This window comes from Corvus kubaryi, unplaced genomic scaffold, assembly GCF_017639235.1.
Source record: "Corvus kubaryi isolate FWS band 111438036 unplaced genomic scaffold, C.kubaryi_AGA036_p1.0 37398, whole genome shotgun sequence".
NCBI lineage: Eukaryota > Metazoa > Chordata > Aves > Passeriformes > Corvidae > Corvus > Corvus kubaryi.
The window spans coordinates 49,653,673-49,679,979 of NW_024581137.1; the positions used below are offsets into that span (position 1 = coordinate 49,653,673).

The 26,307-nt window shown below is 38.4% G+C and overlaps 1 protein-coding gene across 4 annotated transcripts in view; it reads left to right on the top strand.

The window, feature by feature from the left end:
• Nucleotides 1-20,614, top strand: part of NCAPG2 (non-SMC condensin II complex subunit G2) — a 47,166-nt gene extending 26,552 nt beyond the window's left edge. For all 4 annotated transcript variants that reach the window (XM_042043742.1, XM_042043743.1, XM_042043744.1 and 1 more), the window contains 15 exons: nucleotides 213-435; nucleotides 1,670-1,794; nucleotides 2,265-2,438; nucleotides 4,716-4,786; nucleotides 5,048-5,201; nucleotides 5,373-5,546; nucleotides 6,041-6,151; nucleotides 6,263-6,406; nucleotides 7,154-7,253; nucleotides 7,536-7,720; nucleotides 8,476-8,619; nucleotides 10,467-10,570; nucleotides 13,578-13,675; nucleotides 13,900-14,002; nucleotides 17,837-20,614. In XM_042043742.1, coding sequence (XP_041899676.1) covers nucleotides 213-435; nucleotides 1,670-1,794; nucleotides 2,265-2,438; nucleotides 4,716-4,786; nucleotides 5,048-5,201; nucleotides 5,373-5,546; nucleotides 6,041-6,151; nucleotides 6,263-6,406; nucleotides 7,154-7,253; nucleotides 7,536-7,720; nucleotides 8,476-8,619; nucleotides 10,467-10,570; nucleotides 13,578-13,675; nucleotides 13,900-14,002; nucleotides 17,837-17,888 — 1,962 coding nt within the window. In that variant the 3' untranslated portion in view covers nucleotides 17,889-20,614. The remainder of the gene's footprint in view (nucleotides 1-212; nucleotides 436-1,669; nucleotides 1,795-2,264; nucleotides 2,439-4,715; nucleotides 4,787-5,047; nucleotides 5,202-5,372; nucleotides 5,547-6,040; nucleotides 6,152-6,262; nucleotides 6,407-7,153; nucleotides 7,254-7,535; nucleotides 7,721-8,475; nucleotides 8,620-10,466; nucleotides 10,571-13,577; nucleotides 13,676-13,899; nucleotides 14,003-17,836) is intronic.
• The last annotated feature ends 5,693 nt before the right edge of the window (nucleotides 20,615-26,307 follow it).

Below are 26,307 nucleotides of genomic sequence, written 5' to 3' on the forward strand. Positions count from 1 at the left end.
AACATCAGAACAGCAAAATAACATTATTGCAGCAGAATGTGACCTCCAGTACATGTTGGCGTTCAGTAAATATAAAAAATGCTCATGTTTTTCTGGTAAATGCTCCTTATACTCGTTTAGACCATTGACATGGAAATCACTTGATGAAGGTGATGGTTTTTTCCTCTATTTTTTTAAAACTCCTTTTAATATCTTTTTCTCACTTTAAAAAGTTCTGGAATATCTGTCCCATGGAGCATCTTCTGTCTCGCCTTGAAGCCGATTCTCGGCCTGTGTCGCGGCGCATCGTGAACCTCCTGATGAACTCCTTCTTCCCCATTAACCAGCCCGAGGATGTGTGGTGTGAGCGCTGTGTAGCTCTGATCCAGATGAATCCAGCAGCAGCCAGGAAGTTCTATCAATACGCTTATGAATTTACTGCCCCCACCAATATAGGTAAAGTGCAAAACTTTGTGAGTTTGTGGAATTACTGATACCACACCATGTAAATGATTTTCTTTCTTTTTCCTGTAACAGTGGTACATTTTTGCTAGATTTTTTGGTCTTAGTATAATACTAATTCGTAGTTTCTGAAATTCAGGATACCAGCAATAAGCACTGCTGGCAAAGTCATCATCTTCTTCAACAATGAGGAGATCAAAGCTTTTCATTTCTGCTCTTAGATGCTGTACTGTACACTCCAGCCAGTGGTGGTACCTGGTCCCTCTGTTCCCCTTTCTCCCCACACATACCTTAAAACTATCTCAGTTGATACCTATTTCTTATGTAGAAATAGGGTAGCAAAATACCCTGGTGCCTTAAGTGATTTGAGAACTTCATGTGAAAGATTCTACAGAAACTGAAAAAATGTTCACATCGGATAATCTGGTTATGTGGGATTTATGGCTCAATATTTTCAAGTTGCTCAGAGAAAATCTAAAAAGTCCTCCTTCAGAAAGTTTCAGTGAAGAGGGCATGTACTGCCCAGAATGTCACTGCTTTTTGGAAAAGTGCTATTGAACCAAGTAAAATCAGGAAAATTTTTTTTCAGAGGAGTTCTGATAAAACCCAAGTAATCAGCATGGAGTGACTTGGTTGAAATGCCCAAACCGTTGCCTCCCAGCTGATCACCTTGATAAGGTAGTTATGAAATCACAGTTATGGAATCACCTTGTACTTCCACCAGAGTGGGCATAACCCTTTCACCTTTTCTAGAGCTGAGCTCCTTGTTCAGGAGTGCAATGGTTGGGCTATGACATCTTTTCCAAAGAATGGAAGTTGACATAGAAGGGAATGGGAGTTGACATAGGAGGGAATGTGTTCTTGAATGTGGTTCATTAAGTTAACAGTTCAGCCAGATTAAATGTAGGAGTTCTAGGAGCTTACTCTGATTCTGATTTGATAAGGTGGTGTTTTTTTGGGGGGTTTTTTTAGTATACGGTTTTAACAATAAAATTACAGAACCTGATATAATGTTGCCATTTCTTCTTCAGACTTGAGGATATAAAATATGTTCATGTTTTTTCCATTTCCTTTACAAGAAATTTTTCTCCTTTCTTTCCTAGCTCTTTCTGGTTCTGTTGCCTACTTTTTCATACTGGCTTTCCAGCATTATAATTAGAAGCATTTATTAGCATAATTCTTAGCAAAGAGTAAATGTCTAATTTATTTCTCTTCTGTTTAAATGTAGCTAAATTGATGCTCACTATTCGGCGCTGCTTGAATGCCTGCATCCAGAAAGCAAGGAAGGAGAGTCTTCATGATAGTGGGAATGATGATGATGATGAAGATGGAAGTGAAAAGGAGAACAAAAGTGTAAGAAAGTCCACTTTATGCTAAATTCTGGTAACTTCTTTTCAGTGGTGCTTGAGACATAGGCAGTGAATGATATGACAGAAGTCTAAAGGAAAGCCCTTGGGCATCTGTGGTACTGCAAGGGGGGGAACTGCCATTATTGGGTTTTCATGTCTTGTGATAGCAGAAATTTGGTCAAGTAGCTAGAATAAGATAGAAGGAATATGAAGCATATTTTAAATTAATACTTGCCTAATTCCAGTACTGATTATAAAGTGGTTTGGTTTTGCAGTTAAATTATTTTTTAAATTACCGTTGTAGGATATGTGAAGTTAGAGAGAGAGCAAGACTGAATTGTGGAGTTCATGGTCTACAGCAACCACAATGCCTTTGTAAAGTGACTAGAAGGATTTTCAGTGGTTTTTTAAGCCTTATTTTAACTTAAATTTCTATTTGAAAAGGGTAATATCATCTAAGTGTTTGTATTTCAGGTGTTGGATAATGTGCTGTCAGTAAATGATGTGGCCAGCATGGCAAGTTTGTTGGAGATCACTGTAATACTCTGGAGAAGTATCTACAGAGCACTAGATCACAATGAAGATGCCAAAGATTATGCTATCAGGAAGTTTGCTTCTGTACTTCCTGAATATTTTAAAGTATTTCAGGTAAAGAAAGCCTAGATTTTCCTGTATTTTCTTCAGATGCTTTCATGTTTTATGTCTTTTATCTATTTTTATGGCATTAAGTATTCTTTTTCATTGTTGCTATAAACCACAAACAACAGCAAGTTTCTTGGAATCCCACAAATGGATAGAAACTATTCTCCAGCTGCAGTGTCTGACAAATGAACCATTATCTAAATAGTCAGCTCAGAAATACTGATGCAATAAATTGCTCTCTTGTAAGGTTTTTCTAGGGTTTTATTCTTTTGAATGTTTTGGAACTTTGGGAAAACAGTAAATGCAAATGTGCTGTTGTAGAATAAATACTCAGTGTCCATTAGAGTCCATATGTTTTTCTACCCACTGTCGCCCAGACTCTTCCACCAGCACCACTTCTTATGATTCAGCTACAACCGAAGCAGCTGAGGCTCCTTTTTCACTGAATATGAGGTGGCAGAGTGCACTTGCAGCCCAGAAAGCCAAATGTGTCCTGCTGACCTGCTGGAGTGAGTCCAAAGGATGGCCACCAAGCTGATTAGAGGGATGGAGCACCTCTCCTAAAGGGGAAGGCTAAAAGAATTGGGATTGTTCAGCCCGGAAAGAGAAGGCTTTGGGGTTACCTAATTGCAGCCTTCCAGTCCCTGAAGGGAGCCTGCAAGAAAGACAGAGAGGGACTTTTTACAAGAGCACGTGGTGACAGGACAAGGGGGAATGGATTAAAACTAAAATAAAGTATATTTAGATTAAATATTAGGAAGAAATTCTTTATTGTGAGGGTGGTGAGACACTGGCACAGGTTGTCCAGAGAAGCTGTGGATGCCCCATCCCTGGCAGTGTTCAACACCAGGTTAGATGGGGCTTGGAACAACCTGGTCTAGTGCAAGGTGTCCCTGTCCTTGGCAGGGTGATGGGAATAAGATCGTCTCTAAGGTCCCTTCCAACCCAAACCATTCTGTGATTCTGAGGTTTCTGCTAATTTGAATCTACTCTCCAATGATCTGATGATGCTCTTACTTATTGCTTTGGTTTGATACAGGCAATTAATTAAATTAATTAAAATCAGTCATTTTCAAATTGTCAGTCTCTTTGCTGTAATTGTTTTAGTGTTATTCTTGAGGAGGATGCCATCATCAGAGTGGCCAATAGTGGCTGCTGCACCCAGAGTGCATTTGGAAGGATTATCTACTGGATGTCTTTTTCTTAGTTGATGGCTTTTATGCTGAAGCACCATGAATTATGGTGGCTGTTCCACTGCAACTTTGCTTTAGATAATCAGGGAGTGAAAAGCAGTTCATTGCTCTGTAATATTCTGCAGCACAGATACACCAAATGGTCTCTACCCTGAAAGCATTTGGAAGTTGTCAAAGGCATTCCAAATCTATTTTGGTAGAGGATGTAGCATCCCTTCTGAAAGGGTCTGGTGAACAGACAAGATCCAGCTTTAGCAAGCAACCTCTTTGACTTTGATATTCTTATAGCGAGTAAGCAGCTTGGATTTAAAAGGAACTGTCATCAGAGGCTTAGTTCCTAAAAGGCTACAAACATACAGAAGCAGCCTGTCTCTTTCCTAAAAAAGCTACAAATATATTTTAAATGTTCCTTTAAAAATATGAGCTTTAAAAAAGGTTTTAGATCTTGGAATTGCTAAGTAGGTGATAATTTCATTTCGCTATTTTCATGAAGCTTGGACATAGAAATAAATGATTTTTGAAGAGTTCTTAACATAGGTTGGTTTCTATATAACCTGAGTGAGATTGTTGTGGCCTAGACCATGTATTATGACATATTGTAATGAATAATAGTCCATTAAAGATTACCATTGTTACATAAGAACCCTTTTCTTTAGAGTCCTTTAATAAGTTTGTGATGTGAATGAATATTCATTTAAGGCACTGGTTACTTGAGAGGAATTTGATGGTGTCGTGGTTGTGCAATTAAACATTAGTCACTACTGGGAAAAAAAGTAAGGTAGAGCTGTTATTTCTTTTGCAATGATTATTAACCTAATGGAGTCATAACTATTCATGGTAGTTATTCTGGCAGTTTGTCAGAAAGCTGAAGGATACAATAATCAATAGTTGACCTCCAAGAATGGGAATCAGACATTTCAGATTGCAAGCCACATATTGTTTTGAGCTCCTTTCAGTTCCATTTGTAGTGAAAAAGGCAAATCCTTAATCTGAGAAAATTTAATCATACTTCTTCAGTACTACTCTTTGGTTTTGCTTGCATTTGTGTGCCTGTACATTTATGTCATAGAATGTAATTCTTTTATCCTAGGATGAGCGGTGCATGACTCCATTGGTTATTCTGGCATCCTTTATGCCCCCTGCTGCTATTCCTACGTTCAGGTACTGTTTTGAAATCCAAACTGTGAATGACAAGAAATTTCTTGTTGGCTATATTTGTTAATTTTTGACAACTTGATGTATTAAATGCCCATTTGGATAAATTAAGCCAATACTGTGTTAAGTTAGTAAAATTTGTGATGTTCACGTCTGTCTAAGCCATTGGTAAATCCTTTGTTTGTATTGTACTAATTGTTTTTCTTTGGATTTTTCTGCACTTACGGATGTAAAGTTAATACATCTTGTTGTCTGTTTTCTTTTAAGTTGTGGTGTGATTTCCAAACTCAGAAATATCGACAGTGGAGCTGACAAAAGCAAATATTCTATCCTGATTGACTGCCTGTGTCGCTGGGGTCAAGTGGGGCACGTTATGGAATTAGCCTGTGATTGGCTGTCTGACACACTCACCCCAACAAAGGTGTGTATATGCATACAACAGGGAATTAAGGAATTGCCAGATTGCATTAAGGCATCATGCTTTTTTTTAATAGAATAAGACTTTTTAATGCTATATTATTCTGCTTTGAAATTGGTTCTAAAGTCAGATACTAACAGAGTTGTACTGGTTTTTTGCTTCCTTCTTATTTAGAATACTAAAACATGTGAACGTCGAGTACGTATCCACGTAACACATGAATCAAAACCAGACTTAGCAGTTGATTACATTGAGTATTTATTGACTCATCCTGTCAATCGTGGTTGCCTCCTTTCTGTTCCTAAAAAGAAACTGAAGAAGCTTTTGAAAATCCTCGGTGCTGCAAAGGTAGTTTTCTCCATACCATAAACAGTGCTTATGAAATAAGTGCATAACCATATATTGATTGAGTCAAACTAAAGGCCTGCAAGAACAAATAAATGAAGTTCATGATCCCGTCCCCCTTTGTAGAAAAGTTTTCCTTTTGATTTGTACTTCAAACAAATACTCTAAACTAGAAGTATAGTAGTTCAGAATTGTTTATAGATGGCAGATTTTAACCAACTTCTCCATTTCAGGAGTCTCAAAATTTTTGTGATCTAGTGGTGAGTGTTTTTAAGGGACCTGACTTTCAGAATATGCAAATAAGGAATAGTCTGAAAATCAGTTATGGCATTGCAAAATGGAAGTAATTGAAGTACGCTTGTTGCTTTTTTGGGGTTGGTGCTTTGCTGTTTTTATGGGTTTGGGGGTTTTTTTTAACCTTTTGCTCAAAGCTGTTGAGGAAAGAAACCTTTGAAAGGATTTTCTGAAAAATATAAATGTACACCTTGATATTTCAGAGGGTTCTTGGATCAGTTCTGAAAGGAGCAGATTCTGGTGGCTGGAATCAAGCAACTAGCCTAAGAGCTTTCAGCCTCTTTTGCAGGTTGAGTATTCATCTTCAGCACAAGGTATGGTTATAGCTTTCCAAAGTAAGCTGGAGTTCCAGTTGACAGTATAAGGAAATTCCAAAACAACTGGAAAGGCATTTGGTAAACTTCCCTTTGTTTTTTTTTTTTCAGTTTTCTGAAGAAGGAGAAGATTACCTTTCACTTCTGAACGAGACAGGTGCTTGGATAGAAAGTCAAGTTGTACCTTCTATACTAGCAAGTGATCAAGAGGATGGTATATCAATACACAGTAATGTTTCTGAATTAATTATCCAGGTTAGAGGATTCTTATAAATCAAGCTGCTTTCAATGTGAAAAGCTGTATGTAGCAATGTGTATGCAAACAAACTGCAATGGCATTTGTCATCACTTAACAGTGTCCCTTACCCCTGATCTTGATTTGCCCTTCAAAGAAATCATTTGACAATATAATGTGGATGGAGTTTTAGCTAGTTTTGAATTGTTTTCTGTTGCATTCCTCTGACATACCATTTAACTCAAGGTGGATTTTAGCACTGAGCTTTCACCGGATTTTGGTGAAAGGGAAGATTTGGCTAACTGTAGTCATTGTCAGTGTCCTTGAACAACTCAGCTGACATATACACAGACTGATTCAAAGTTCTCTGCAAGTCTAGACTTCTGTTTAGTATGTAACATCTGTGTGTCTCTGTAGGGAAAAGCTCTTTCTGTTTGATGATTTTAATTTTGCTATTCAGGGCAGGTAGAGATGTCATATATTGCCTCAATAGATGTTAAGTATCAATGCCTTTGATCTGAGCCTGAGTAAAAAAGAGAGGATTTAGTGCCTTTTGAGAAACCATTTACTGTCAGAAGGGGCAATGGAAGCATTTGGAGGACTGGTTGGAATTTGTGCTTTTCAGCAGGTGTGAACTGAGTAACTCCAGTTAGATACACCAGCTCTCAGGGCACCTTGGCTAAGAGTTCATGGGTTTATTAAGTTTTACTGAATGGTTACTTTACTTTTACTGAATGGTTTCATATAATTTTGCACCTCTCTTCTAGGCCTACCTGACAGTATGTAAAGATGTCATAATGGTGGGCTTGGGAAATCTCACATTTCAAGCACACCTTTTAGAAATGGCTCTTCTGATTATGCAAACAGGTACCATATTTTGTACTAATAGCAACATCTGCATTTATACTTAACTGACTTTTCTTGTATTAGCAGTCTTAATCCCTGACTTTCAGGGATTGGAAGGAACACTGGATTCATACTTAAAATATTAATTGAACTGTGTGAAAATTGCAGCTAAGGGTGCTCAGAAACTAAATGTCTTGTCTACACTTGTAAACTATCACTATTTGTTGTATCTAAGTTTCATTCTAAGCTTGTACCTGATGAATATTACAGCTTTTATATTACGGTATTTATCTCTTTCTCTAGAGAGAGGTGGCTTTTGTGCTCCAGTGTTACTGTGTGTTCTAAAAGAAATTATTGAAGCTTCTTTAACTCAGAATACTGAGACAGATGAAGTGACAAATCTTTTCCACAGTCTACAGAACGTCTTTCAGAAAATTTTAGAATGTGTGGCACATAGACTCAAGAAACAACAGGAAGAAGGGATTCAGGTATCATATTACAGTTTAAATTGCTACCTAATGTGTAGATGAATTCATAATTTTTATGCAAATGTGTTTTTTGAGGTTGTTACCGACTGTTTAAGGAGACATGTGATTAAATTTTCAGTTAAATTTTCTAAGTTTTCTTGTTACCAATTTTTTTTGTCCATTTTGGTCTCGTCATGACAGAAGAACCAGTAAATTGCAGAACATTCTGTTGCCAATGATCCTGGACTGTGCTAGTATTTCTAGGTTGTTAATCTTACCTGCAATTAGATGAACTTTCTCAATCCAGAGCAAAGGATTTGTTTATATATATAATGATCTTGGAGGGGGAAAAGTTTTCTTTATTATTTATTTCTTTTAGCCTGAATGATATGAACTTCAAAATATGTATGATGTTCTAAAATTCTTGAAAATCTCACGTCTTCACAGAAAAGTTGACTGACTTTTTTTTTTTCAAGCAGATCCTAGATAGTAGTGAAATGGGTAGATCACTATGGGAAATTTGATGATCCACTTTTCAGGACTTCTGAAAAACATTGTTCTTTTTTGTAACAACCATTGCTTTGTTTGTTTCTCTCAAATTTGTGAGTAGACTTCCCAAACGTTGCTGATTCCCCCTCTGATCCCAAGTGACTAGAATACCTCAAAGGCTTTCAAGGTGTGGTCTGCATTTCTTCACAGAGAGGTTTGCTGATGTATTTCAGTTATTATACTCAAGCAATCTGAAAAAAAAGTTGTGCTTTTCTTTTTGGTTTTAGTTGATTCACTCTATTCAGATGTCTCTTGGAGAATTCATCCATGCACTGCAGTGCTGGCATTCCTCGTTCCCAACAGTTCACCAGGGTGTACTCTCCATTCTCTTGGCTGCAATAGTAGCAGAGATAAATTGTGTGCTACAGAAGGTAAAGTTAATCCTGATTTTCTTGTTTCTATTTAAGACTTTCTGCTTTTTAAATGTTATGTTGGAACGACAGAGCTTTATTCAGAAAATTGATCTTTGTACTGCAGATGAGGATTTTGTGTGTGTTGTCATGGAACAAGCAGGAAATTTTATTTGCTATAATTTCATATTAGAGTTCATCTCTCAGATTTCCGACTAGAGCTGTGTAGGAACAGACTTGTTCTGATACCTATTTCAGTATCTGCCTCTGACAGGAGAACTTAGCAGTTAGGCAGTGTTGGAGATTAACAACATGATTCCGGGATATTCCCTCTATGTGTTTTTGTACTGGGTCTGGCTGGGAAGGAGTCAGCTTTCCTCCCTGCAGTCCCTGTGCTGCTGTGGTTGGCATTTGTGACCAAAGCACTGTTGAGGACACACCAGTTTGTTTTGGCTGCTGCTGAGCAGAGCTTGCAGAATGTCAAGGTTTCCCTCTTCCCTTCACCCTCACTCAAAAAAAATAAGGCTGTGGGTAGGCAAGAGGCTGAGAAGGGGACACAGCCGAGGCCATGGACACAAACTGGTCAAAGGCTTACTCCACACCTACAATGTCCTGTTCAGCAATTAGAGCTCAGGGAAAGGAGGAGGGCAGGGGCTTCTGAACCTACCTCACTTCATCTCACCCAGCATTAGAGAGCTTAGGAAGTGAACCACTGATGTGTGACAGATTCCCATTCCCTATTCTTGGAATGGCCCCATAAGGTTCTGTTTCAAAGCAGGCTAATGCCCTGCTTGGCACTGATCACTTGTGCATTCTCTGCTTCGATACAGAGACATTTCATGTGCTGCATCTTTTTTTAGTTCCCTTGCTTTTTGTGCAGAGGATTTCCAAATATCTGAGTTGCTTTGGAAAGCAAAGAAAGAATCTCTAATACTGAAAAGAATGTGTAGACAGAGGTTATTTCATGTTCTGGAAGTCCAAGTAACCATGACTGTCCTTGAAGGAGAAGGGCCACATTCCCCACCCCGTTTTTCTAATGCAGGTAGTGTTAGGATCGAATACGATTGGTAAGATTGGAAGCTTTGAGAACTAACAAGGAAGAGCAGAGGCTCTTCAGCAGAGGCTGTACTTTTGCTGTGGGCTTTGGATGTGTCAGAAACAGAGCAAGAAACAGTTGCCAGAAAGTACCACAGAGTGACTTTCAAGGTTCTGTTACAGGAGGCACTGGAACAGTACCAGATGTTTACCTGCAGACATTAATGTGTCAGCTGAGAGGCTGTGGGGTGACAGGTGCTCTTTACAGATGATGCAGAGGAAACATTTATGGGCTTGAATATACTGGAGATTCATACTCACAGATTGAGTGTTCATTCCAGTCATTCATCTGAGCTGGAATTTTCCCTGCCTCCAGGTTATTGTAAATCAAAATTCAGTTCAAACTAAGTATTTTTCATGCAATTCAGTACTTTGTACCAAAAAAAGCAGGTATTCAGAAAATCACTGTCACTGAAGTTGTATTTAGAAATCACAGATGCATGCTTCAACTTGAAGCCACAGAGGGGACTCATTTGTGTTTGATACGCTGTGCCTTTATAAAGAGTGACCACCGGTGTAGTTAAATGAAACTTCTGGTGAGAACAACTGCAGAGAATATTTGCCTTGGTACAAATACTGTTCATTTGGTTTAATTTCAGTCTTTCTGATTTAAATTAGTTTTGTTTACTTGGACACAACACAGTTGGGTTAAAGCTATTCAAAGAATACTTGTGAATGTTCTAATTATTTAAGGATAGGTTCTGGTTAGTGTAATTACTGAAATACAATATTCTTTCTTGAGCTATAACAGTTGTTGATTTATTCTTTTTTAGGCTTCCAGTGAAAAAGACTTGACTATACCAAAGACTATTTCAGACCTTCCCCCTCTTTCAAGCAGTTTAATGGCTGTAATTATGAAGTCAGTTAATGTTGTCAGGTAAATGTTTGTATATTTATTTGTCCAAGGTTGTTGCTAATATAGAACAGCTTATATGTTGCCAATAAAATTTTAATTTCTAAATTCAAATATATTTTGAAGAACTAGTTGCTTTCTAAATTTTATCTGGACTATTTCATAATCCCTTCTTCTTGACATATTGCCTTGTAGGTATTGATTGCTGGCGTTGAGTCCATTTTTTTAAGCAAGAGTGCTTCTTATTTACAAGACTGTTAATCATGATGAGTTTTTTAATCATACTTCTTGTCTTGCTTCTTTCATAAGATACTTATAAAGCTGAGTCCCCTCAATACAGAGATATTAAGATGAGATAAAATATCTGCCAGAAATAGAATTAATCCTTTAGTTGAACATTTACAACGAGGTGACATCTACCTATGGCTGTATTAAAGTCACAACATTCAAAATAGAAAGTATCTGAGTGCTAAAAGCCTCCAAAAGTGAGCTTATGTTATTTAAGACTTAAACTGGGGAGGGAGAGGGTTATTTGCTATATTCATTGGGGGCCCTGAACATCTTCTAAAATTCTCACAACTGAATTTCATTTTGCTTAGTTTGTTCATATTCAATTTTTCTTTGCATGACTGTACACACTAGACTTGTTTTAAATGATAAAGGGTCTTAGGAGTCCTATCATTCTCTGACTTACCACAACTAATTCCTCTTCTTAACTTCCTCATCTGACAGGCACTGAATAGCCCTGTCTCTACTGTCATGAGGTGTTTTTTTCTTCTCAATCCTCTAATTCTAGTTGAACTTGAAAAACAAAAGACTCCAGGGAGTCCAGCAACAGTCCAACTAATCCAAATCTTGTTCTTCCATGAGGCAGCAGCTCTCTGTCAAGGTGTTCTCTTTTAGTGAAACAATTATTTTACAAATCTCTTTTCAAAAGAGATGCAAAAAAATCCATTAATTCTTCTGAAACTTTTTCTTGTAGTGATCAAGGTGAATCTTGTCCATTCTTGGTGGAGAAAACTGCAAGTTTGGGCCAAATTGTTTCTGAGTACTTGGGAAAAAAATGTATCTATCTTCTCTTATTGATCTTCTTGGGACAAAGATCCAGGGGATAATTTTCATCTGGTTCTACTGGTGCCTCAGAATTGAGACTACTTTTAAGGCTCTTTTATAAATCTGTATTGATAGGCCATAATCAGAGTCCAGTAGTAAATCATTCAGTATTTCACAAATCTTTATGTCAACATGAAAGCCTTTGACATTACGAAATCTGATGTGAACTTCTGCTCTGTGAGCTCACAGTTGTCTTGATCTGAGTTCTGCAGCATCTGTTTTATTTTCAGTACTAACCAGTCAGTCTTTAGCACTGAATTTCAATCCCCATAGCAGTGATAATACTGGGAGGCTTGGCACTATCTGTCCAATTGTGTGAGTATCCTTTACTTTAGTAGGGAACTATCTGTATAGGAACCAATTACTTACCTCTAAACCTTATATGTATTTTTAAATAGCTTATTGTTCTGTTCTATTTTATCTTTGCCTGCAGGCTCATGTGACCCTTTTTCAGAGGGAGGTGGGGAAAGGCAGCTGCAGTGAGTCTTGTTACAGGTTAATGAAATTCCAGTGTTCCCTCACGGAGGTTAAGAGTGTGCTTAGCGACCCAAACAATGATAACAATGAAGTCAGGACTCCGATCCCAGTACTGTCCGTTAGCAATTTAAGAGCAATGTGAAATGGAATCAGTGTTTGGTCACATTAGTCTGCAATGATACAATGAAACTGATGCAATACATGAGCAACTTCATAATGCTTATTTCTAGAGCTAAAGATTTTTCATCTTTCTCAGCTCTTAGAAGCAATATTTGAATTTCTGCAAAGCGTTTTTACTGAACTAGTTCTCAACTGCATGTTCCATTTTGATATCTTAGCACAATAAAAGCCTGAAGAACAATTGAGGTCAGAATTGGCTATGCATGATGTTCAGTTTTCATAACAGATAATAATATTGCTAAAGGTATTTTGATATGTATTAGGGAAAGTTACTGTAACATTGCTGCTCTCAGTTTCCCCTTTAGTTCTTCACAGAGCATTTAGCTCTGTGCTCTGAGGAGTATGAGGATTATGGATCTCTTTCATCTCCTGTTTTATCCCTCTTGCTTTTTTATTTGTCTCTGATTTTGAGAATTTCTCCTGAGTTAAATTGGTTTTTTTACCACAAACACTAATGACCAGTTACTTTTTCCATTCCATAAGTATTGACTTATTCCCTGCTACAGTTTAGTTTGGTTGCTGGGCCCCATCTGTGACTCTCTTGTTTCATTTTTCTTAACTTGATATATATCCCAAAACACCACTAGAATTTGCTGGTAGTACTTTCTTGCTAGAAGTGACAAAATCTCTTAAGATACTTATTAAGTTAGTATTTTACAAGGAGTTGCTGTCATGGTTCCGTTATTCTGTCCATAGTTTCAATAACTAAAATGTTGTTTGGAAGTGTTCCAGGGCATGTTTAGTTAAAAATGATCTTCACTGGGTTGTAATTGTAAAACCATCTATTTTAATATTTATGAGGAACACATTTAAGGTCAAAATGTTAATTAAGCATGAGTAGGTACTAGCAAACCAATGTAGTCATAGAACATATTTTTTCAAACTTCGGTAGAAATTCAAGTTAGAAATTTCAGTACAAATTCTGTGAGTTAAATTCCAGTAGAACCAGTAGTTTTTTCATGGATTGACTTTCTAAAATACTACCACAAGCTCTTCATTCACTTAACAGCAACTTTTTTCTGTTTGCAGACTTCTTTATTTACTTCCCAAGCAATTTACCATTCTGCTAACTCTGATATTCTCAGTTCCAGAGGCAGCACAGAGTCTTCAGTTACCCAATCACCACTGCTTTGTCCTGCATGGTCTTTGAAGCTGTGGTGGCAGGGTAACATAATTACAGACATGTTCTGTTTGGTTCTGTTTGGTTCTATTTTGAAGGAAATATGGTTTATAGCAGTTTTTTGCTTTATTTTTTCCTTAGGTCAATTTTAAATGAATTAATGGAGTGCATTCTCTCTGAAGAAATTGAAGGGATTTTTAGTCTAACAGCTACTGTCTGCATTGTGATTATAATTAAAGGTCAGTCAAAACATTTTTGTCCTTTTTCCTTCCTTCTTTTCATGTACTGCATTGAAATACACTGTAGTTAATCCAGGACAGTGAAAATCCAATTTAATATCTAATCTTCCATTAAGCAATCTTTTATGTTTAAAGTTATTCTATTAAGATATGGAAGGGTGGGGTTGGTTTTTTGATAAATTATTGGTTTTGTCCAACATTTCAACTCACCTTATTTCAAATAGGTAAGCACAAAACTTTAATTCTAAAGGATATTGCACCTGCCATTCAAAGGAAACTGATAACATGCAAGGATGCTGGCACAGAAGAATCCAGCAGCACTGAAAGGTGAGTGTGCTGTGGGAAATGAACACTAAGCTCTCCTATCCCCTCTCTGCAATAATTGGCTCTGTTTTCTACTTACATAATACTTTTAGAGCATTCTGAGTGATTGATTGCAAGGTTTAAAATACTGGGGAAGAAAAGGGGGAGGTATTGAGCCCAGCACAGTATTAAATTTCCTGCCCTTATATCTGCTGTGATTGCAATCTTTACATATTTAGCTTGGGGGTTTTTTCATTTAATTTGAATGTGTTATCACTTGATCCTGCATATTGCAGGATTCACTTCTGAAATCCAGGTCTGTTTGCAGCAGGGGTAGAACAAAGCAAATGGTCCAGTTACTATTGTTAGTAGATTTTTCTCCCACACTTTGGCATTGGGCATATTAATCCAAAACTATGCAGACAGTAAAAAATTAACTGAATATAACGACTTTGAGAGCTTTCCACAGGTGATTTTATTTTGCTCTTTTCGTTGGGGGGGATTTCAGTTGTTGTATCTAGTGTGTCTTTTGTGATAAGTTCTTTAAAAGTGATTGGCTGCATTGTATTTGCCATCATTTATCTCAGGCCTGCCTAAGATAGAGAATCATGATGAATGCTTTAGCCTTAAGTGTGTCAAGCTTGCTTAAGTCTTAAAATTTGTGAACATCTGATTTCTGCCTAGTTACTGAACTGCCCATGGAATCAGAAAGTGTGCAAAGGAGACATTATAAGCACAAATACAGAATGTGAAGAAAGCAGACTATGGTTATGGACATGAATCCAAAATTACTGAGAAAATTCGTAATGCACCCTAGTGGCCTGAACATGCAGAGGCCCTTGCAGTCTTTCATTCTTGAAACTGATGATCCTTACTATTCAGTCAAACAATGAATGTAGAGTAGACAGACTTTAAAATAAAAAAAACCCCAAAACCAAAGATTCCCAAACAAGCCAAAAAGCCCAGCTTCATTTACTCAATAGTTTCTTGCATGGCTCTCCCAGCCTGAGAACACTTCCCCAGTGTGCTCTTCTGGTGGATCCCTGGCCTGAGGCACATGGTTCTCTGGCATTTTAGTGACTTGACAGAGATGTTTGGTGGCTGAGCTGTGACTCCATCCAGAGGATGGTGGCCTGGGGTCCCTTCCACTACCTGAAAGAGGTCTACAGGAAAGTGGGAGAATTGCTTGGCTGTCAATAAATTCTCCTTTAGTCAGGACTTAGCTTAGAAACAAAATCAAACACAAATAAACAAAAGCCCATTCTTTTTCCCATGAAATCATTTAACATTGGGTGGCCAAGTGTCCTACTAGAATATTTTTAACAACAATAATAATTATCTGGAAAAGAAAGAGCGGCAGGGTATTGTGTTTCAGTTTGCACTTCTTTTAATCAAGACAGTAGCAAATGCTATGAAATTAAAGTGAATCTTAACATGATTAAATAAATAGGCACATTAAAGTGAATAATTGCTGCCACTTGAGAGCACTACTGACTATAAATTTCAGTGAGAACACAGATAATTGCTTTATGAATCTATATGATCGTCTCTGCCCAGTGAACTGGGACAAATCAACCGACATGTTGGGGCAGATGAAGAGTATAAGATGCTACACAGTGTTTTAATTTCGTGATATATGAGTGGCTGCCTTTGTATAATACCAACCCAGGAGACAGCTGCAGACAAAATTCAAGGGTTAGTAATATGAATATGATAATGGAAAGATCTTTTATATGAATCAGAATTGTAGTATGATAACAAAGTTCAGAAGCTATCACACAGCTTTGCAGAATTTGGGGGGGATTTGTATTTGTACAGTTATGTTGGGGATTTTTTCTCTCCCGAAGGGTAAAATAATTGATACTGGAAGGAGGTTTGGAGGAAGTTCTGCAGTGATTACATTTTGCATGATAAATTAAAAGTGTTTGCAGTTTCACAGCTAAGAGAGAATGTCAGACTAGGCTGGGCCTCTGGTGGCTTGTGATATGCCATTTGTAGTGCTCTGCTGCTTGTGTGCTAATGTACAGCTAAAATGTGATTATACATGGTCTGAAATGTGCCCTGTTGTTTGTAAACTATTTTATCATCCTACTCCACTTACCAAACACCAAATTTTAGTTATGGTATGCTGCAAGCTAGATCTCTGGTCATTAATTTGAAGACGGTCCTCTAACACACAGTGCTGTGCTGCTGCTTGCTAAAATACATTACTGGGTTTTAACTCATGCTTAATAATATTATTTTTTGCTTCTGAATGCATTATCTCCTAATAACTCCTTGAGGGATTATTTTATTTAATACCCAGGTATACCAGGAAATGGTGACATTCTTTAATTTCCCAAGAGACTTGGCATTCTGTGCCAGCATCTTAACTTCAGACTTAGGTGTAATCTATTACACATTAGCAGTGAAAGAAAAAGTAAAAGTAAAAAAGCTGTCTGATGTGGTAATTAAAGTGCTGCCCTTATGCAAGGAATTGTTGCACTAATTCAGAAGCAAAACTTTTCACTGCAGTTTACTCTTCCCTCTTCAGCTGGGTTAGTGGTGTCAGATGGTCCTATGGGTTTGTATTTTAAAAATGCTGTTCAGTGCATTTGAAAATTCTGGACAACATCCTGTATATTGAGAGAATTTCCTCAAGAGTAATGGCACACACATTAGTTCAGTTTATAAAATGCAAATATTTATGCCTAACAAAAAAATGCAGATAAAGCTGTCAGTGCAGTCATTTGGAGGCTACAGAAAAATGTCTCATGTTCTGTAAAATCTAATGTGCTATAGGATAATAACTTTTACTTAATACTGTGTATTTACTTTAATTAGCATTCTGATATATGAAAATTAGAATTCAAATTTAGCTAATGGATGTGCTGAAAGATATTTCTTTAGTACTGTCATTTACCTAGGTCCCAAATTCTTAATTGCACTCTCATTGCATCTGTAAATAATGGCTCTTGAATTGTTTTGGTGTATAACTGTGGGTATGATTTCTCTGTCACCCATCTTTAAGTTCCCTAGAAAGGTACTTGGTAAAACTGATTTCAGCTTGTCTCTTTGGAGGAGCACAGTTGTCCCAATTGATGGCTCGTTGCCCAGTGTGCCAGTGGTCCCACATTACAAATCTATCATTAGCCTTAAACTAATAAAATGAATAAAACTAAAATAAAATTTATACAAAGCAGCATTATGCCTGAACCCACAGAACTTAACTAATTATCCTAATTCTGTAGTACCTTACACCACCACCTTACTTTGATACTGGAGTTTCCTCCTGGCTTAAAGGCTGTAGCACTGTAGAGAGGAGCATGCCATTAGAGATTAGAGTCAGAATGAGACTAGGAGGAGTGTGATGGCAGCTGGAGGAGGCAGCTGCTAATAACGATAAGATAGAAAGCTTAGGCTTGGAAAAAAGTTGCCACAGGTGAGAAGAAAAATTATAAAGACTGAGGGAGAAATGAAGAAAGTAAAAGAATGAAAAGTGGTCTTAGAATGAATTATCCATAAAGGATTTCACTGTGTTTGAACAAAAGAGTAACTATGCTGTGCAGAAAACGAGTGAGTTCTTTAACTAGATGATGAAATATTAGAAAATGTGCTTCAATTGACATAGTAATTTAAACTAGCTTTTGCTGTTGGTTATTCTAGAGACAGAGGTGATCAGCAGAAAAATGGAAAAGTTGAAAGAAAAAGGATCCAGCTATTTCAAAAGTAATTTGTAAAGGCATTTTTAATAAACTAATGTGGACTAACTGGTCAAAGCAATCATGTGGTAGCTGTACTCTGAGAATCAAATAGTTGAAGATTGATTTGGCATTTAGCATTTCTAATTCTGTTATGCGTTGTTTTATGTCATTTCAGATTCCTGTATGAATCATCTCTGAAGATTTTGGATGAGTTTTTGAATCCTTGACCACACAGAAGCTTTTGTTGTGAAAATTGAAGGAAGATGTCTTGCTTTTTAAATAACTTATCAACTTATCTTTTAAACTTTGGAATTGTTTAAGATTGCTTTCTGTTACTCTGTACATTTAAAGCAAGGGAAATGTATAAAAGTGTGTATAGAAATTATGCAATAGTAAAGATTTTGTAACAGGTGCAAAGGGGTTATTCTGTATAAAAATGTCTTCTTGGGGGGAGTGTAAAAGCAGTATTTTTATATCTTTGTTTTTGTAAAACAAATAATTTTATCATAGATAATCTGAGGTCTCGTGTAACTTCAGTCTTTGGGAGGACCTAGAGCATATTCCCAGGGGTTATGGAAATTAATATTGTTTTGAGACACGTGAGGAACAGAATGGTGATTGGGAATAGCCATCATGGCTTTACCAGGGGCAAACTCTGCCTAACCAGCCTGATTCCCCTCCCTTTTGTAGAAGAAGAGAGAGCAGAGTGTCCTGTTTCCTGTCCTTGGCAAAGACTTTGACACAGTCTTACACAGTATCCTTACAGCCAGACTGGAGAGGGATGGGATGGATGGGTAGACTTGGAAGGTGAGAGGGAAACTGGCTGGACCATCAGACTGGAAGAATAATCTGCTATAGGGTGAGGGTGCCAGCTGTGGCTGTGGCACTGCTGAGGGCAGGCCCTGTGGCCAGGGCTGGTTGGTGACAGGGTGAGCAGCAGCCTCAGACTGATGGCAGATGACACCACCTGGGAGCCACAGCTGACACCGAGGGGCATCTCCTGATGTTCAGCAAAGAGCTGCTCCCGATGGACAAATCCTGCACCCACACAGGCACCTGCACGAGGGCGGCTTCTTGCTGCCTGCAGGGGGATAAAGGAAAGACTTTCCCCAGAGATGCACTTGGAGGAGAATATGAGGCTACAGAAACAACTTGAGCAAGAGAATTTCTTGTTGGACATGAAAACCATTATGAGAGTGAATTGGAAGTGGAAATGGAACTGGAACAGGTTGCTCAGAAAGGCTGTGGAATACTCATCCTTGGAGACGAGCAGAACTTGGCTGACAAAGAGGGCTCTGACCATCCATCATGTCACAGCTTTGGAGTTAGCCCTGCTGAGGACTGGACCAGATTCTCCCCTGACCTTCCTCATAATTTGAATATTCAGGTGATTCAGTACCCAGTACACTGGGGGGAAATGCCTTAAACATATTTATATATTTATATGAATATATTTATATATTACTCAACATAGACTCAAGTAATATATAAATTGGTTTATATTTAGCTATTTTAAAAATTTATAGCTATTTTGGTAAGTTAATACTAATGATGCAGATAATGCAGGCATCTAAACCACTTATTTAATTTTCTTCGTGCAACCAGATGCTCTCCTAGGAGTAATAGAATGCTGATTGCACAATGTTATTTTGCCTTAATGGAGATACCTGTAGCTTACCTATCTGAGCTCATGGTGTGGTTCAAGCCCAGCCAGCAGCCAGGCTGCTCCCTCACTACCTCCACCCCTCTGATATGGGGGAAGGACTGGAAGAGTAAAAGTCAAAAAGAATCAGTTTAATAATGAAGAAAAAATAATAGTACTTTTTCAAATTGTAAGGAAAAGAGGAAAAAAGAGGGAAATAAAACCACCCAGCCAGTCCTTGAGTAGTGCCCTCCCCACACCCTCCCTTCCAGTTTATTGCTGAGCATGGTGCCATACGGTGTGAGACATCCCTTTAGTCTCTTGGGGTCTCCTGTCCCAACTCTGTCCCCTCTCCACTGCTGATGCACTCCCAGCTTCCTTAGGGGTGGGGTGAGAAGCAGAGAGGCCTTGATGCTGTGTAAGCCCTCCTCAGCAATAGCTAAAACATCCCTGTGTTATCAGCACTGTCTCCAGCACAAATCCAAAATACAGCCCCATACCAGCTGCTGTGAAGGAATTTATCTCAGCCAGAACCACAGCTTCTGATGCTTTAGTTTTTGTTTTGGTTTAGGAGATTGTCTTGGGGTGGAACAGAGATTTAATAGGAATCTCCAGAAAACAATTCAGCCACAGACCGAAGTTGCATCCTCCAGCTTAGACCTGGACCTGGATATGTAGCACTTGGTTATCTACAATTAAGTGAAGTGATTCTCAGGGTGGGCCTATGCAAATGGCTATTGAGTCTCCAGTATCACTGAGTGGGCACTGGCACTGAAGTGAACCAATTTGGCCAAATTAAGACAGACTCTTCATTCTTGATTGAGATTTATGCAAAGCTGTACCTCCTGTCTGTCTAAACAAGCATCTACTCTGCTGGTTTTCTTTCCGTGGTAAGAGACTGTAAGGTTTTTTTCAAGTTACCTGCTCTGTCAGTGCAAACATCAGACCCGTACTTGACGTTGGTATGTAAAACTTCCCAACTGGGTTAAAGCTGCTTAACTGGAATGTTGACATTTAAGAGCAATGCAGTTCTTAATAAACAACTGGCAAGCTTTGCAACAGGATAGTCAGTGTGTGCATGGATTCATGAGTTCCAGATTTACCTCATCCACAACAGTGGCCTCACTAAAAGAACTAATGCTGCCCCAGCAGGTAGCTGTAGATCTGCCAACTGTTTATCTATCAACATCTTTATAAAAACTGTTCTTTGGCCTTCGTTCTTCTACATCTGTTAACAGGCAGGTGTTCCGGTAATGACCTTTTAAATCTTCTGATTATACAAATTACTCAATGAATATGTAAATAAGTTTCTTTTTTCTGCTTCTCAGTCTCTCAGTATTTGCTCATATCATTAGATTAGAAAAGAATCCAAATTTACTGCCTTTTTTCCTCAGTGTATAATTTTGCTTTTTTCAGTTTTCATGGAATTCATGTACAGATGAAATATCCCTGCACCTTAAAGAAATAAAGGTCATTTCATCAACATCAGAAATATGTGGATTTCCTTTGAAGAACTCAGAGGTGATACTGGTAGGAGGGGTAAAAAATTTAAAGATAAACCTTTGTCCGTCCTCCTGGTGGCTGGTACTCAAGTGGTTCTCAAGAGTGTTTGAAATCATTTTCTGTTAGTCCTGCAACTGGTGAACATATTTCAGCTCAGTTTCTAGTCCAGCTTTACTAAACTACTCTGCCATGAAAAAACATTGGCTTTCTGCAACAAAAATAATGGTGTAGTTGGGATTCCTTGAGCCAGGGTTTGTTAGCGCTTTCTCCTTAGGCCTTTGTGGCAAATTTCACAGTTTCAGAGGAGTTTTATGTTTCACTTGCTGTTCTCATTGCAAACTTTAATCTTGCAAAATTTTAAATCTACATTTTCCTTCTGTTTGGAAGATAAATAGGATATTTCTTAAGCTGTTATCTTTTGTAAACCTGTGAAGCAGATTTGTTTCATGTTATTCATCAAAAGTGCTGTTGGGAAAGAGGTGTTGTTCTCTGGGTGTGTTTGAAAACTTCCCATAATCTTAAAACAGACCCTTTGAGATCTGTTCAGCTTTTTGAAGAAGTTGGACCTGACTTTGATTAATAAAAGTGCTTGGAAAGTGAGTAAGAAAACACCAGTCTGTGATAATCCTTTGGGCAACTGGCACAGGCAGGTGCTGGTGATGAAGAGCCACCTGCAGAATAAATGTTCTGGTCACAGTTGTACCTGTGAGTGGCATGTCTGGAGCTCTTCCCTTTGTGCATATGCATTCAGGATCAATGAGACTGAAGAAAGCAGTAATTCTAAATTATTTTCAGTAATCAATGTTGTTTGTAAGGACTTGGGCCATTTTGTGATGACAGTGGTCATTTGCTGTGTTGTCTGGATGGCAAACAATGCCCAGCATCTGCCATCTATCACAGCTTCAACTTCCGAGCTAAGGAAAAACCAGGAGAAATTCTCAGGCTTATTCCTTAGCAAATAAATGTCTTCAGATATGGATCCAAGCACACAAACCTTCAGATTAGCCAAGAAAGTTAAAAAAATTCACCTTGCACCTGCGTTTACTCCATGCGAGCTGCAACTCACTTTACATTTAAACTCCCATGTGCTGCTGCTCTCAAGTGCTTTGAGGTCTTCTGACTTTAAGAAGGAAATCAGAGACTAATTTTGACAAAATTTTTCACCTCATTTGCAAGATGCCTAGTGAAGGACACTTCTGATAATAACTGATGTGAAACCATGACACACAGCAGTGAACTTCCCATATTCTTTGCTGATCTGCTCCAGTGTCTTGCAAACCAAGACCACTGCACAATGTCCAGCTGTGCCTGTGCCAGGAGCTCCTGTCATGGCAGCTGCCCATTTCTGAGAGAAGGGCGTGGCTTAGTACTGGCACCTTGACAAGCAGCTGGCCAAGGGAAGCTTTCAGGAACAGCTACAGAACTTTTCATGGGTGGCCAGCAGTTCTTCAGGTTCTGATAGGCACAGGTCTTGCCTAATCTGCTTTGGATAAGAATTCTTGGTCCTGGGCTCTGTGTAGCTGCTTGTCTGAGCAGGACCTGATGCACAGCCCCAGGCTTCCAACAGTGGTGTATCTTTAGCTTTCATTTACTCAGCAATCATTGGGAGTTTTTCATTGGGTTAGGGTGTTCAGCATAGATGTGTTCTTGGTCTTCTCTAATCAGAGTCTTTGTCTCTCTTCAGTTATCATGGTTCTAGCAAAGTTGCAGAAATGATAACACTGAGGAAACTTCATTCTCTGTTGTATCTGTCAGCATTTTTTGAAAACAGTGTGACAGTAGGAGTTCTGTTACTATTACTTTCTTACTGCTTATGACTCTAGTAAGTAGAAGCTGTACCAACCTTTTTCTCTTGTGTCATTCTTTTTAACCAGAGGACCACCTTGTTCTTAGCAAAATAACTTTGTTGTCAAACATGACAATTATTTATTTCATGGTGCTTACATTACCTAAGACTTCACTTTACTAGATTCCTCCTATGTAAAATTCTAGTATTTTATTTTATACTGTCAACTTGTTCCAGTTTCAAATATATGTTCAAACTTCATTAGTTTGAGCTTATTTTTTGTGCTGTCATTAATGAAAATATTAAATAAGATGCTGTTCCAAAACATCATTAGTAATTACTTTTCAGCCTAATCTAGTTCCCTCTTCCGTTCAGTTGGTTCCTTACCCATCTTACTGCACCTACAATAAATCCTTGTCTTGGGTTAATACATTTTTATTATGCTGCAGTAGCAGATGCTGTGCTGTAAAGCCTTACATTTTAAGCAGGTACATTTTAGCAGTTCTTGCTGGAAAGGTACATGAATCCTGTGTGGCCACGTAGAGGACAGAGTCAGCCCAGCCTCCTTTAGAGTTCTTTGCAATGTGCAATGGTGTGTGCTTCTTGCCTTTTGGGCTAATTATTAAAAATTTAGATAACCTGTTTGTGTTAGCTCAACTTTCAGCTGAATAAAGAATATTGATTTGGCTTTTTTTTTTCTTTGACTCCTACTGTAGCCATCCTCACTTACCCACTGCCTAAAATGGTACCTGAGCACCAGCTTCTTAGCGAGAAATTCAGGCTTCGTGCACAGACCTTTCTGAAATATTGCCATGGTTATTAAAAATAGGTATTTGCAACTTTATTTTCTCAGGATAGCATCTAAAGGAAAAGTGCAGCATCTGTAAGAGCCTACAAATTCAATTAGAGCAGTCTAGGACAGCACTTAGAAACAAAACAAAGCAAAACAAAACAAAACTAAAAGTGACTGCTTCCTGTTCTAGTTCTGGCTATTTGAGGACAGTGTGACTGTCCTGCATTGAAGGGAAAGCTCCTTTGGATAGGCTCATTTTACTGATCATACTGCCAAAAGCTGCATCCTTTCTTACACCAGCCTCTATTGGACACTACCAATACACAGGATAAAGGCATTTACTCTCAGTATTTCCTCAGTTCTGCACAAAGAGAAGTTCTAAGGCTTGTCCTGTATTTAAAAATGGTCCTTCCTGACAAAAATAGTTTCCTTCCTCTCATCTTCTGACCCCTAGATTCCCTCTCATGGGCCAGTCTCTAGGTCTGCAGGACAGTTGTTTTCATGGGGCTGTCCCCTCACAATGTGTAAAACACTTGTTTGCCAGTGCCTGAGCTGGTCGCTGGGCACAGCAGATGAGTTTGCGTTGTGTACAAGAGCTGCTGGTGAATGGGCAGTGACCACAATAACCTATAATCAAACTCAAGGACAGTAGCAAAAATGTCTGAGATGGACACTGCATGGTGCGCTGTGTCCCAAGAATCTGATTTGTAAATGAAAGAAGTTAAAGGTGGACTTACCATCTTCCAGATCAGATTTTCTTTCCTTTTGTAGGTGTCTCCTATTGTCAGAATTTTAAAAGTTAATGTTATGCTAGGGCTCAAAAAGGATATAAAACCAGTCCATCTGCAATGAAATTGAGAACTGTTTGATGCAAGAAAGAGATCAAATGATCTGATTACAGCCTCCTGGTTCCCTGATTTGATCTACACTGGAATTGACAGCAAACTTTAGCTCCTAAGCCATCCATCACAGGTCAGCCAGCCTCTGGGGGATTCTTATCTTCCCAGTTGAGATCACAGAGCCTTAAACTGCCTGAGTTGCACATAGAGATCAGGGAACCTAGCCTGCAGTTTTTAATTTATCAGTGGATCATGATGCATTGATTGAATGCTTAAAAGCAGGCCTGTTGCAGTGTGATCTAATATTAGAAAGCACTCTGTGCTATCTGATGAGAGACTCTTCTGGGCAATTAGCACACCTGAACAGGTGCAATGCTTTTGTCTCTGGAAGTAAATAGACAGTGGAAAAAAATTATGGAACCATTTTATTTGGTTGGGGGTTTTTGTTGGTTTGTTTGTTTTTTTGTTTAATTATAGTGAAAGGGAAGCAAAGAATTCTTTTTTCACAAACCTGTTGTGAAGACCATTTTTGTCCTTTTGGGTCTCAACCTTCCTGTTGCAGTTTTAGTTTAGGACAGTTTTTCTATCTCTAATGTTATTCATCTGCTAATGAAAGAAAATGTCAGTGACAAGTTTATTTTTGTCTTGGTATTTTTTCTTGTGTTTAATGTAATTCTTGCCAGTAGAATCTTGTGCCTGTACCATTTTTTCATTCCTTTTTTCACTGGCAATCTCGGAGATGAAATGATAGGGTATTAAGTATCCATCACGCAGCTTAGAGCAAGAACCTTGTTCATCTGTCTCTGTGCCTCTTCATCACACACAGCAGAAGCTCTGTTATACAGAGCAGAAGAGTTTATGGGAAATGCCCAGCCTAGGAGGGAGATTCCCTTGAGAAATAAAGTAGGTGGTTTTGTTTGTTTTTTGGTGTTCCATTGGAACACTCTGAACTACAACAGAGAGCAACAGGAAGGCTTTTAAAGTAGTGATTCAGAACAGAAAAAGAGCATTGTCTCTTCTATTATTCAACTTTTAATACTTTCTTCAAAACCTATGACTGTTCTCAACATAATCTTGTACTTGCAGAGACACATGATGTAATTTCAGTGTAGTCCAAACAATGTTCCTCTCCCCAGCTGTCATTACCATGAACTTTCCCTATCTCTTTTTTTCTGATCACAGCATACCCTCAAAAAGCGACCTTCCTTTAAAAGAAACACATCATAGGCAATGGCCCAAGCAGTCTTGTACTCTGAGGTATCAATGCCTTGAGCAAGACTTTCTAATTTTTTTACCGGAAATTATGTGCTTTATTTTTTTTTAGCTATTCAAAATAACCCATGTCAGTAAGCATTAATTTATAAAACTGCAGTGAAACGGATCTGAGCTCAGTTGCTCTTGCTCCATTCTGAGTTGCTATCAAACATATTGTTCAATTCTACATTTCCTCACAGTGTACCAGGAGGAAAATATCCTCAAGGATACTCCAAGTTTATAGACACACTGCAGCTATAGCAAATATTCTAACCTCTGGGCAATGACCAGGTTTGCTTCTGTGTTTTACAGTAAGCAGGACAACACTTCCTGGATAGAACATAGAGGATCAGCTTACTCCCAAAGCAGATTGTCCTCAGCATCAGGCAGCCAAAGTGAGAGAGAGATGCTGGAGAAAATAATGGAAAAGAGCACAGGTGGCTTCTTGACAGTGTTGTTCCACACTTCCTCTCACCAGCACAGCAAGGGGCTGGAAAATGCAAGATTCTTTGTGCTTTGTGAAACCAGATCCTCCCTCATATGTTTTCAGGATGAGAGGAATGGCCAGGTGAGGTTTAAATTGGATATTAGGATCAATTTCTTCACTGAAAGGGTGGTCAAGCATTAGAATAGGTTGCCCAAGGAAGGGATGAAATCACCATCCCTGACAGTGTTCAAAAGATGTGTGGATCTGTCACTTGGGGACATGGTTTACTGGCGAACACAGTGGTGCTGGGTTAACAGTTGGATTCAATGATCTTGGAGGTCTTTTCCAACCTTAAAGATTCAATGATTCTTTAAAACACATAAAAACATGGTTTAAGAACAT